Raw genomic sequence first — 12860 nt, 5'->3', positions numbered from 1 at the left:
CCAATCATTTTTTGTGTACAAGTAGGGGTGAGGAGAAGCTTTCCAGTCCATAGAGTATAAAGGAAAAATCCATACTCTGTATACTCTAACTGAAGTATAGGGGTGGAACAAGGCTTAATATTTCTTTTTCCATCTGATGACTTTGACACTATAGCAATTTACAGAATGCTGGATTTAACACTACTAGAGTTGTAAAAGTAATTGGTTCACAGAATAACAGAAAAATTAGGTGCTTGCTTATCAAGATATACATTGTATAGATACGGCCACAGTTTAATGTTATTAATAAGTCCATAAAGTTAATAAGTCTATAAAGTTAATAAAGAATGAAATCAGTTCAGTTCTTCAAGCTCTACTACTTGTTTAGCAGCTTCCTGCTACAGTATGAGCAATAGTTTAACCCTAAGCTGGAGGAAACTGGGGAAGAGGTTGTAGGAGAAATATATGAATGGAAAAACATGGAAAAATTACCTGAGTCAGTTGTTAGTGCCAGGGAAAGCAACTAGAAACTTAAAGCAATGAACTGCAAAATGCAAGAATCTACTCTTCCAGTCCTGTTTACACCTAAAGTGACATTACTAAAGCAGTTAATGTGCTGACTGTGGATTGTTTTCTCCAATGGAAGAGAAGCAAAGCCACTGAAAGAGATAGTGCAGGCAAGAAGGCAAGGAGATTAGAGGCAAGCAAAACAACTGTGCTTAAGGTTGACATGCTGAATCATACCCCACAGTCATAATCATAAAGCAAGTATTTGTTCTCTTGGTCTTTTACTGTTAAAAAGCAGAAGTTACTTTTCTTTCTGTAAACATAATTTAATCTATACCAAGTTAACAGCTTTTATGAAAAGCAGTTGTCATAAAAAGCCAACATTTTTGCTTGATGTATTTTTTCTAGTATCTGTGCAAGGCAGCAATTTTGTCTTCTTTTGACATACCTATTATGTCAGGAGTTCAAAATAAGAAGATACTGACAGATATGTCACAACAGCTCTATTCAGTCTCATACTTTTGAGTTCTAGCATCATCATTTTCCCTTGGAGCCCTTAAAAAGTACATGCTTTCAAATCAGCAACCTCTTGGCTGTATATAAATCAGTTTATAAGCACCACTGTAGGAATGGGAAGAATGGACAACTGAATCTAGTTTACCTTCAGTTTTCACTTAGTTTGAGCTACAGTTATCACCTCACCATCTGCATTCTTCCTTTGGCAGAAGGGTAATGTCTCATCCGCAGAACTTTTATTGCACTGACAAAACTTTTCAACTGCAATCAGGCCCAAGCTCAAAACTGATTGGTAGTTATCACACATCCTTCCTCACACCCTTATTTTAACAACTGTCTCTTAATTTCTTCAAGGAGGCTGAGCGGTGCACAGCCCTCTCCCTGCACTCTGCAGTCACTTAGCTCATGGCACTGCTGCTGCCTCCCATCAAGAGGTAAGTCAGACAGAGAGAATCAAGTCTCACATTTTACAAAGCTCTATCCAAACAAATGCAGAGAGGATATTTTTGCTGGTCATTAAGGATACAACTTTAAACAGCTCTGATACAGCAGAGCTTCCTGAACTGAGTTGAGAAGCTTTCAATAAAATCAGCTGATCACTTCGTGTTGTTTTATTGTATTGTTACTCCCATTACTTCTGCTTCACGTTTTCATAACTACACAAATTATCATTCCAATCTCAACATTCCAGTTTTGTAAGTCACCAGCATACAACAATGTACATAGGGTGAACTTCACAATACTGACAACTTTCCTTCCTACTTTAAACCAAGAAAATTGACAAGAGATGAAAATCTTCAGCACATCTTATCATAAATATAAACATATAGAGTATATTTACATATGCATCTAGATAAATCCTAAAATAGCCTGTGAAACTGTGTGTATGTTATTCACTAAATGGCACAATGATTCAGCTTTTTCCTCACCTTCTGTGGTCATTTTCCATGCCCTCCCATGCTCCTTGCTGTTTTGAGAATTGTTTTGGAGATGAAGGAGGAAAAATGGATGTGGCCAACGGAAAGGTGGCTGGAGAATGGTGTTATGGAGGAAGAGCTGCATCTGGAGGTAAAGGGGAAATATAGAGCAAGGCCAGACAGTTTATGGTGGCCAACAACTGTCAAACTCATCCTGGCACCTCTCAGGTGGGATACCAAGAATAGTTCAGGACAGGACAGGAAGTATGGCAGAAGATAACAGCTTCTGGGAGGATTTGAGCAGATCTATGCCAGGACAGGACACACTAAGCAGCACCTGACACAGTAAGGTGTGTTCTACTCCAGGCCTTCTCAGCAACTGCCCTGCACTTGTCTTTGCTGCCCTGTCCCTAAGGCGCTCTTTGGAGAGATCCCTGGGTTAATTAAAGGGGTGTCATGGAAAACCCTTGTAGAAAAAAACGTAAATCTTAAATCAGGGTCTGGCACTCCAGGCACTCTCCTGGATCATGCATTGTACAGGAACATCAGTGTAGTGGCCAACGCTCTCAGTCATGATGTTACAGAAGATTGCTTGAACGAAAGGCTTCACATATTACCTGCAGCTAATAACTCCCCTCATATCACAGACAGTGTTTTCTGCCTTCTGCAGATATTTTCTGTTCCAGCCAAAACAGTTCAAAGGAGGGAAGATTAGACCTGGGCAGGGTATTTGAAGTGCTGTAAATGTGGCTTGGTAACACATCAACCAAGGGTGTTGTGTGGGTTGTGCACATGCAAGACATGCAAGACATGCACAGGACCCCAACCACATTTAAGAGCAGGGTCAGGCTCAGAAAAGAGGTTTCCCAGAGCTGTGGAAGGGCTGCAGCAACAGCTTTTTGATTTGTCAATGGATGGGAAGTCCACATTGCACTCAAATGAACGGCACTAAATATGGCAACATTAATTCTTGTTAAAAAAAAAAAAAAACAACAAAAAACAAGAAAGAGTTACAACACTATTTTTCAATCTTATTTCCAACCGAGGTTTGACTCTGATATCAAACTTAGAACTCTGGATCAAGGTAGAATAACCTGCACAGCAACATTCAAGGTCAGGATGAATAGGGCTCTGAGCAACCTGATCTAGTTGAACATGTCCCTGCTCATTGCAGGGGGAATTGGACTGGATGACCTTTAAAGGTCCCTTCCAACCCTAACTATTCTATGATCTAGGTATGAGGTGACTATCAGAACATGAACTGTAAATTTGTAAACGTAGCTAGAAACACACACAAATACTTTTTCCTTAAAGCATTATCCACATGAGGGAAACCTTAGTGACCAGTAACAATTTTATTCCTGATCATTATTACCTTCTGTAATTTCCCCTCATCTGTTCAAACCATGGGTTTAAAATACTGCAGTAATTGAGCTCAATGGGAAAACTGAAGTGATTTTTTGTTATATTAGATAAGTGGTTTGATAAAATCTAACAGGAAATGGACTGCACAAGCAATTTTGCAGTGCCATGGAGGCCATCCTTCTGGTTAGTTAAGAGACTGGAGAAAGTAGATCTTGAAAATTCATCTTATTTGAGATACAATAATTCGATATTAAAAGCACTGATCATAAGCTCATTATTTTATGCAATTACTGCCCACTATTCTCAGATAATGAGTCAGTAGTGCCCTGCAATAAATCCTAAGATTCAAGAGCAATCCTATTTAAGATGACTTATTTCAATTATTAAGTAAAGGAATCTACTTGAGCCAAAATCCTTTTCTCTTAAATGACCCTTACATTCAATTAAGAGGTCCTGTAAAGACTCATCTATTTACAATGGACCCATAGTCATGGAAAATTTCAATCTGAAATAGTTATTCTAGCTTGAAATATAGTTCATATAAAACTTGCTCAAGATTTCCCCTGTGACAATATATTTTCTACCACACCCATTTATCTACAGGCACTTCATCCTGAACTATGTCACATGTTGCCTTTTCATCTCCCACATGCATGGTCTGGTTTATATAATAACCTACGGTGAAGTAACTACTAATGTCTGGATGCTGAAACACTCTTTACCTTAACTTGTCAATACATCCAAGAAAAAACATCCCTCTTACACAACTGACATGACAAGACCAAGAGCTGTTATTAGTCATGTGATTTGACTGACATTTCCCATAGAGTGGTTAAAAAAAAAAAATTCACATCTAATCTTTCTTCCTATGAAGGCACAGGGTTGCATTGCTGCTTGACCTCTGTCTTGTCAAACAGGAAGTTAGAAACCAGAGTGATGTTATACTAAAAAAAGAAAAAAACTCATGATGTACACTCAGCATTAGATAAGACCCTAAAGCCATATTACATTTAAATCGTTTAGTCACAGCACTCTCAAATCTCACCAAAAGCGATGAACCCCAAGCTATACAGGTTAACACTGCAATATACCCACAGTGCACTTCATCAGTATCATAGCCATGTCTACAGTGTGACCTGAGTAAAACTAAGTAACTGTGGCACAATAAGGGCCAGGACAAGTTGAATTCATGAAGTACACCCAGTTTCACAGGCTGTCCATGGGAGGTTAACTCCAGAAAACTCATACAGCTTGAATGCAAAAGCAGCATTTTCTAGAAATGTTTAATTCCAACTCTGCCATCTCCCATGTGTTAACTCCGAAAGGGAATAGATGATTTGAGTCTTTTTTGCAAAGTGACATTGAGAGATAACTTTGGATACTGATCACCTGACTGTTTCAGATGATTAGATCACACTGATATAGGAGGAATAGAATACTGTTCAAAAAACACTGGCTGGTGTTCCTTCTGAAGGCTGTGAATCATAATAAATCGAAGTCATATTGGTATCAAGTAATCATATCGATTATCTTCAACTGTCACACCAGCGGATGCTTTTCAGAGGAAAAAGCCAAATGTGCAACATGAGTTCAGAAGAGCTCATCTCATTTTTCAAAAGGTCGGCAGAACTCTGAAAGTAGCTCACCACTTCCTTGTCAAACACTACAATTAAAAACAACTGCAGATACTATTTTCTTTCACATGCTTTCCTTTTAATACACTTGACATATCAGGTGTGGGAATAATTTCAAATTGGTAACTAGCATCTAGTCTGGACTACATCTTAGATGCTACTTTTAGTATCAAACTCTTAACATGTATTCTGAGGTGACAGTACTACAGTTCATCTAAAGCAAGCAAAATTATCTTCCCACCTCTGTCCATATTCTTCTGTGCTGTCTCTACTTGCTCTCAGCAGAAAGTCTTGAAGCAAGTGATTGCTCTTCAAGTGAACTCTTGAAATATTCAAGTAGTTTCATAACCACTTTTGCAGCTATTTCTTTAGGGTGAATTGTCATGATCAAAGTTCTATACCTATGAAGAAATGCTCTTAAGTGAAGGTTGAATTTGTGTTTTGCTTTGAACACTAGCACTGATCCCAGTGAGCCAGTGATAGCGTCAAAGTCAGACTGGACTTACTGTGAACAGCTGTGGTGGTTTGGGCTAGGTCTTCCTTGGTGACCAGTTTGTAACCAACGAAGGGTCCAGATTTACCCAGTATTCCCTACGATTTTTACATAAGCCAGACTATAAGAAGAAAGGAGGAGAGGCCTTCGCTCTCTTTCCTTCCAGCAGCTTGGAGGTGCAGGTTCCCTACTGTTGAGTCTGCAGTGTTGGGGAGTGAGGCCTGGTAAGGCCTTGTCGACCTTGGGAGGCGGAGGTTGCCGGCGATCGTCCTGGAGCGACTCTCAGTTGTCCCAAGAAGAGTGGTGGGATATTTCTTTGCTAACTCTTTAGTTACTAGATCTCGGGCTACTGATTGAGATACATATATATTATTTTGGTTTTGTTCCTTTTCCCTTCCCCCTTCCCTTTCCCCTGTGAAATTGTATATATATATATATTAATAGTATATAATTGTAATATAAGTGTAATATATTTATATATATATCACTTTAGCTGTCTCTCTCTCATTTCAGGTTTTCTTGGTTGTTTTTCTCCCTCAGGTTTGGGGGGGGGTGGGGGGTGAGACTCTTGTGGTAAGGTTTGGAGACTTGGCAGGGAGCCAGCTTCAAACCATATCAACAGCTTAAGCTATTGAAACACCAGGACTAAAAAAATCCAAGAGATCTTTTTCCTGAAGGATAATCTGGGCACACTTCAGGAAATATTTAGGGCAGTTTCAAACCTTCCAAGTTACAAACTGATTTTGTAAAGCAGATTCTTTGTCGGTTTACATGAGTGACTAAAATGCACAACTGATTTTTGGGGATGATTCAGACCTTATCAGGGATGCTGCATGTCTTATTTTCAGTGTATTTTGCTCTAGGAAACACTTACAGTTCCAAGGTCAATAATGAAACAATCTCCTTTGTTGAAGCTGGTCCAAGCCAGAGGGACTTCTGTGGCTCTTACAACTCTCCTCCCCTTGATATGCAGCAGCCTCTGGGCACTCAGATCATTAGTAACAACATGATTAAATCCAGAGGCAACACCACCTGCCTGAATAAAACAAAACAAAGCAGCCAGCTTTATTTCAGTTTGATTTCTGCAAACTTACCTTTTTTTGCTACAGATGAGGAGCTAGCAGAGGAAAAAAGTTTATGCAGCAAGAACGAAGCCAAAATAATCCACTGTTGATAATAATCTAGTACTGACCACAGACCCAACAGAAACTGCTGCTGATGCTGAACTCTCAGGTGTGAACCTTTAGCAAAGGGAACAGATGTCACCCTGCTTCAAAGGGTTTTCAGATAAACAAGGAAAAGGAAAACAGAATTTACAGCACTCTCTTGCATCCTGCAGAGGATGAGGTAACACTGAACTGCATTGTTAGGACAAAAGTCAGTAGGCTGTCAAATAAGGACTGGGGAAAAGCAGAGAAATATGCAGCTCCTTTTTAAGATTTCCAAACTTGACTGTCAGAGGTACAGGTGCTTTTAGTCGCCAGTTATGTGTAGAGGGATGGGTAATTCTACAGCAGCTCTGTAATTTTATGAAAGGAATATTTGCAATTTAGGAGACAATGTAGCAAGGAGTACCAAACTGGGAAAGTGAGACCAAACTGTTGATTTATAATCTATAGTCATAAAGATAAACATAATCCTGTAAACTGGCTTGGCTGCCTGTCTCTGTGAGGCAGTGTTCTCCACTCCTCCAGGAGACTCAGACTTCGGTTTGGAACAGAAACTAGCTCTTGAAACTACAAATAAAAATAAAATGTAAAAGACTGGGCACATGACTCACTGTTTTATGCAAGCAGAGTTAAAAGCTTCAAATTGGTTTTGTAGTCTGTGAGAAGTTACAAGCCTCCACAATGGGGAAAAAAAGGCTGACTGAGCCACATTTCCCAGAGCTCCTACTATAGGGAGATTCTCAGGAGATACATTATTTTATTCTTAAAAACCCCCACAGATGCTGCAAAATAAAAAAAAAATTCCTTTCAAATATTCAGCTTCTGGAAGTGACACAAGAATGCTGACACTACCTTTTCAAAATATAAAATTTTTGTGAGAAGTATTTGGGAGTTTTTTTAATCTACCTTAGAAAAAAAATTGCAGTAGGACTGCAAAAGCACCATTTTTAGGCTCAAGTGAGGTTTTGGTTTTTTTACACTCTATTCATGTTTCTAACCACTTGAGCACACTGGGTTCTGCATTTGAACAAAATGATTCAGTCTACAACACAGAAGTGATTTCCACACGATTTAATACCTCCCAAACACAAAGAGTCCCTACTCTGAGCTCCCTTAGACATACTACCATGAAATCTCAGAAGAGCTTTATTTTGGAGAAAAAATAATTGGGGAAGGTTTTCACATATCATAAGAAGCACTGGCAAACTAGCTGTTTCTTTCTGTACAAGCACTGGGACTCCCACAGTTTAAGTTGGGCAGTTCAGACCTAAGCCCAGTAAGCACTAAGTAACAATTTTTAAACTCTCCATTTACAAAGAAAAAGCTTTTTTTTTTACTGTGGGGGACAATATTACATATAATTTTAGAATTCATTTTGACAAGAGTCTTTACCTTGTATTTGATTCCTCCCTTGAAGTAACCCACAAACTCAGTAGACTCATATCCTTGAATTTCTCTACTCTGCACAGGCTTTCCTCCTAAATAGTCATCCATTTGAACAGCAAAGATAGCTGCAGCTGTGCTTTCATCCTGGGTGCATTCTTTTCCTGAAATAAGAGGAAATATTATGTCTGTAAAGCATTAATATAACTTTGAATTCTGTTGGAGAAATTGTTTCCGTGACAATCAGGCACTGCCTTCAGCAGGTTGTACAGCCAATGTTTATGTGGCAACAAAGCACTACATCATAACCTTGTTCACCATCAAATACATGATCTTCCAGACCATTTCTTGACTACATTTATAGTAGAACTGCATTTATATGGGGGGGAGGGGAAAGGTGAAAAATAGCAAAGTTTGTCTTCTCTTAGCCTCTTTAAACAAAAGAATATTTCAATTGAGTTTAGCATGGTAACTGTCAGCCATAATGATTTTGGGACTTTGAGTTGAAGTGCAAAGACAAAGGAAGGTCATGTCAAAGGACCATCTGGATGGTAAACTGGATATTTATGCTAAGAACAATTCTCTAAGCTATAAAGCTAAAATAATTCAAAAGCAGCCCTCTTCACACAATAATGCAAGCAAGATAGTTTGCCTAGTACAGCTGGGAGAAAGAACAGCATCTATGGGGCTTCGATATTTGCTTCATGAGGTCACACTTTGTTTTGTACCTTTCAGAGATTAGCCTCTTCCCAGGACTGTGGCAAAATGGCCTCTACCTAGTGTGCTGATGGCTTAATCATGCCACAAATCAGGCTGTATATCAAACCAAAGCTTTTAACATGTGCCTATACATTTTTGATGAACATTTTCAGCAGTTTTGATTGTGTAAAGGAAAGCACAAACAGGATGAAGTCTGAAAAAAACAAGCTTCTCAAGAACTTTGGAAAAATAAGGAAAAGTGAGGTCTTCCATTTAGATTTATTTTTCTGTCTAAATAAGAGGGAAAAGCTGGTATACAAGCAGCAGTTCTCAAGAGCAGCTTCTCACTTACATTAACCATTTCTCTGCTTCTAGGTGACTCAACAGAAAAGCAGCATAGAGCCCAGACAGCCTGGACAGAGATACCTCTCACAGGCTGCAGAAGAATGGGAAGTGTGTAGTGAGGTGTTGGTGTCACAGGAGGCTTGCCAGTAAGGTATTGGTAAAGAATAAAGAAAAATGTTTTTTGAACAGTTTTAGAAATAAGAGTTACTACCAGGCCTGGTCTCACTGCTGCTATGCAGTAAAATACTCAGAGAAACTCCATTAAAAAAAATAAAATAAAAATCAAGTGGGCATCAGTCCAAGTATGGGTTATTCAAGTTTGTATGAAAAACATATTTACCTCACAGTCTGATGAACAAACAGCCATAAATAAGACAGAGTATATAGGAAAAAGAACAAATTTTTACCAGATTAAATCCCAGGTCACACAGACAGATCTTATGACTACACCTCTGGGGAGAAGGGTTAAAAAAATAGTTGAAAAACACTATGTATGATTTTATTAAAGATATTAAGTGGGGTATAGCCAGTCTTACTTCTACAAGCAGCCTCATACTGGCACAGTACATGCTGTTTCCACCAGTGATAGTTTCAAGTCCAGACAGCTCCCTTAGATTTGGTAGTTTTGCTACTAAGGCATCTCTGAAGTGCCAGTACAGACAACTGAGCCAGAACATCTGAGCCAAGTTAAAAATGGATACAGCTACCATGACACAGATCTGCACTGATTGCTCAGCCATGCCAACACTGCTGCAGCACCTGAGTCAGCTTCTTCAGAAATGATCCAACCTCAACATCATTTCAGTGTATGTGTGATATTTGGTAAAACAGTGGCTTTCCCATAGGAAACTTCAGGATGACAGAACAACTATTGTGATCCCCACAATAACACACAACAGACAACAGGCAGGAGCAGAACTGTGTCACCAAATTGGCAAGGCCCTTGTAAGTATCTAAGCCCAAAGTCAGCAGGGTTTCCACCTATCTAACTTCACGAGAGTTCACAAGAGGAGACTTTAGCACTCTCTACAACTACCTGAAAGGCGGCTGTAACCAGGTGAGGGCCAGTCTCTTCTCCCAGGCAACCAGCAGTATGACAAGAGGGCACAGTCTTAAGCTTCACCAGGGGAGGTTTAGGTTGGACGTTAGGAAGAAGTTTTTTACAGAGAGTGTCACTGGGCATTGGAATGGGCTCCACAGTGAAGTGACAGTCACCATCCCTGGAGGTGTTTAAGGAAACATTGGATGTGGTACTTAGCTGACATGGTGGTGTTCAGCCATAGGTTGGACTCAATCTCAGAGGTCTTTTCCAACCTAGCTGATTGTGTGATTCTTTCTTTACATCCAAAAGTCTGATAGTGACTGCTGTATCTGTCCAGAGACAGCTTATGGGAAGTCTTCATAAAAACCCTACTGCAGTCTTCCTGCCCACAGGTTATGCAGTCTTTGCTCATAAGGGAAAAGTCTGGTGTACATATCAGCAGTGCAAATCAGTTAAAAATACCAAAGTGATTCTGTGGTTCTTGCCCTGCATGTGACTGGCTCTCCCCATACATCTTGTTTGAAGTTTTGATCTCCTGTTCATATTATGAGTGCAGCAGTGTTTGAGATGCTCCACCCTGCTACTGAAGTATCTCGCAAACAGTAAGGGATTTCTCAGCAGTGAGCCACCCTATTGCCACCCTGCCAGCTGCACAACAATAGATACCCTGATCACCTGAAGCCATTTACAGCATCTGCATATCACAACATCAGCACAAAATGTGCATCAGCAGGTACAACTAAAGCTCTTTTGCCAACAGCAAAGAGGTTTTAATTACTGCAAATGTCAGTCACTGTTTTTCTTCACTTCCAAAGAATTGCAAAGAGTCCTTACATCATTCCCTGGGAAATGTCTACTAGACCTTAACTACAACATAAGTAGTTCTAGATTCATTAATGAAGGTCTGAACAGCCAAACCCTGCTATTAACTAGCAGCACTGCTGACAGAACTGCCAGAAATTCATTTACATTGCCATCTATGATTATACTCTTATCAGAGACGGACACAATCCTGCTTGCCATCTGAAAAACTCCTAACACATGCAAAATTAAGCACACTCCAAGCATTTATACAGAAGCAATCACAGCTTTGTATGCTATTCTTTTTTCAATGCATGCAAAAGTACAATGAGAAACACTGCAACTCAAATACATTAAATGTTAATACACATTAACCTATCTTTGTGTACATTCATTGAGATGATTGCGTACAAACACAAACTTGATGGTGAAACAGAACAAAGTAATAGGTTTCAGACAGCTACACTGTGACTGGATGACTTGGTGGCCAGACAGGGAAGTCATAAGATACCTCCAGGAAATGAGGAAGTCACAGAAAATGCATCCCTATGTCAGACTTTTATTTTGATGTAAAGTATGCTGGTCAAGGTGGAAAGCAAAAGACATCAGACTAGTTCCAGTGTTCCCAGTAGGCTGTCAGACTGATACTAAAGAGGTTTTACAAAAAAACTGGTGACTTTCCATCTGATCCCTGTATCATCAGAAAGCAGAATTAGTCTAGCTGAAAAAGGCAACGCCCAGACATAAACCAGGTCAACAACACCACAGGGAGATGGCCAAGAGGTAATTTTCATCCAAGGGGAAACAAACACAAGAAAACTCTTGATGTGAGTCAAAGCAGGATTTCACTAGTAAGTCTCTGTTGAGTTCACCCAAAACTCAATTTTAATCCTTCAGCACTTCCAAACTAACATCACAGAGCAAGTAAGTGTTCACTTTTCTGCCGCACCCCATTGTCCCACCACACAGACCGTGACCATCAGAAGGGGTGAAGCTCGACATCACCCTGATGCTTGGTGGCAGCCCTACTGTCTCCAGCCAGAAGCTTCGCATCCACTGCCCTTCTCAGAAGGGCAGGGAAAATCCAGCTCCCAATCCCCCAGAACCCAGCAAGAACCTACGGCAGCAGGAGTGGGCACGACAAACCTCACCCACGGCCCCGAGCCCGGCCCCCGCCCGCTCCTACCGAGCCAGTAGTGCAGGCGGTAGGCGACGCCGGACCCGCGGCGCTCGGTGTGCAGCACCAGGTACGCGTCCCCCACGAAGAAGTTGCCGTGGAGTCCGGGGGGCACCGCCACCAGCTCCAGCTTCTCGACGCGCCACACCTGCAGCCCGCTCTGTCGCCCGGCCTCGGCGAAGGCCAGCGGGGGCCGCTCAGGAGCCATAGCGGGACACGGAGAACGAGCGCAGCAGAACAGCCAGTACAGCCTTTAGGGCAACGGGTGCGGCCACTTATATAGTGCCCAGCCGGGGCGGGGCGGGGCCGGGCCGGCCCCGGGACGGGTGGTGGGATGCGTCTGTCCCACCCCTTTCCATCTGCTCCCGGGGCCGGCGGAGCTTTTGTTTAATTATTAATTTTTTTACACCTCTGCAAAACTCACTTGGCGTCCTTTTTTCCTTCTGTGCCTATTGTCGTAGCAGGGGTATTATAAAAAAAAAAAAATAATCAGCCTCCCTCACTGCAAGCAGAGAATGTTTCCTTATTCTAAAGTAATAAGAGAAAAAACCCATAAAAGTCAAGAAAATGAAGTACAAGCAGGCTAACCCAGTACCTATGGGTGTTACAGTGCTGTGCAGTGTGTTTCTATAATTATCACATCTGCCTTGTTTCTTTAAGCTGCTCATACCGGAATACAAAGAGTTTCTGTAGCTTGCGCTTGTGGTTGGGCTCTTTTTCACCCCGGGCTGGAATGGCAGAGCACAGCTCTCATTTACCCAGTAATCCCATTTCATTTGTCCAATATGGCTAGCAAACTTTTTCTAGGGGGAAAAATATTTTTGAAGATTTTA

At 40.9% G+C, this 12860-nt stretch overlaps 1 protein-coding gene across 1 annotated transcript in view; it reads right to left on the bottom strand.

Annotated features, from left to right (window-relative positions):
* SCIN (scinderin) overlaps positions 1-12257 on the bottom strand; it is a 50477-nt gene extending 38220 nt beyond the window's left edge. The window contains exons 1-3 of the mRNA XM_027639307.1: positions 12037-12257; positions 7973-8127; positions 6286-6447 (exon numbers count right to left, since the gene is read on the bottom strand). Coding sequence (XP_027495108.1) covers positions 6286-6447; positions 7973-8127; positions 12037-12235 — 516 coding nt within the window. The 5' untranslated portion in view covers positions 12236-12257. The remainder of the gene's footprint in view (positions 1-6285; positions 6448-7972; positions 8128-12036) is intronic.
* Between the last annotated feature and the right edge of the window lie 603 nt (positions 12258-12860).

The sequence above is a fragment of the Corapipo altera genome, unplaced genomic scaffold (assembly GCF_003945725.1).
Source record: "Corapipo altera isolate COAL_440 unplaced genomic scaffold, ASM394572v1 44, whole genome shotgun sequence".
Classification (NCBI taxonomy): Eukaryota; Metazoa; Chordata; class Aves; order Passeriformes; family Pipridae; genus Corapipo; species Corapipo altera.
Note: the sequence above shows the minus strand (reverse complement) of the source record. Positions and strands in the feature narration are given on the sequence as shown.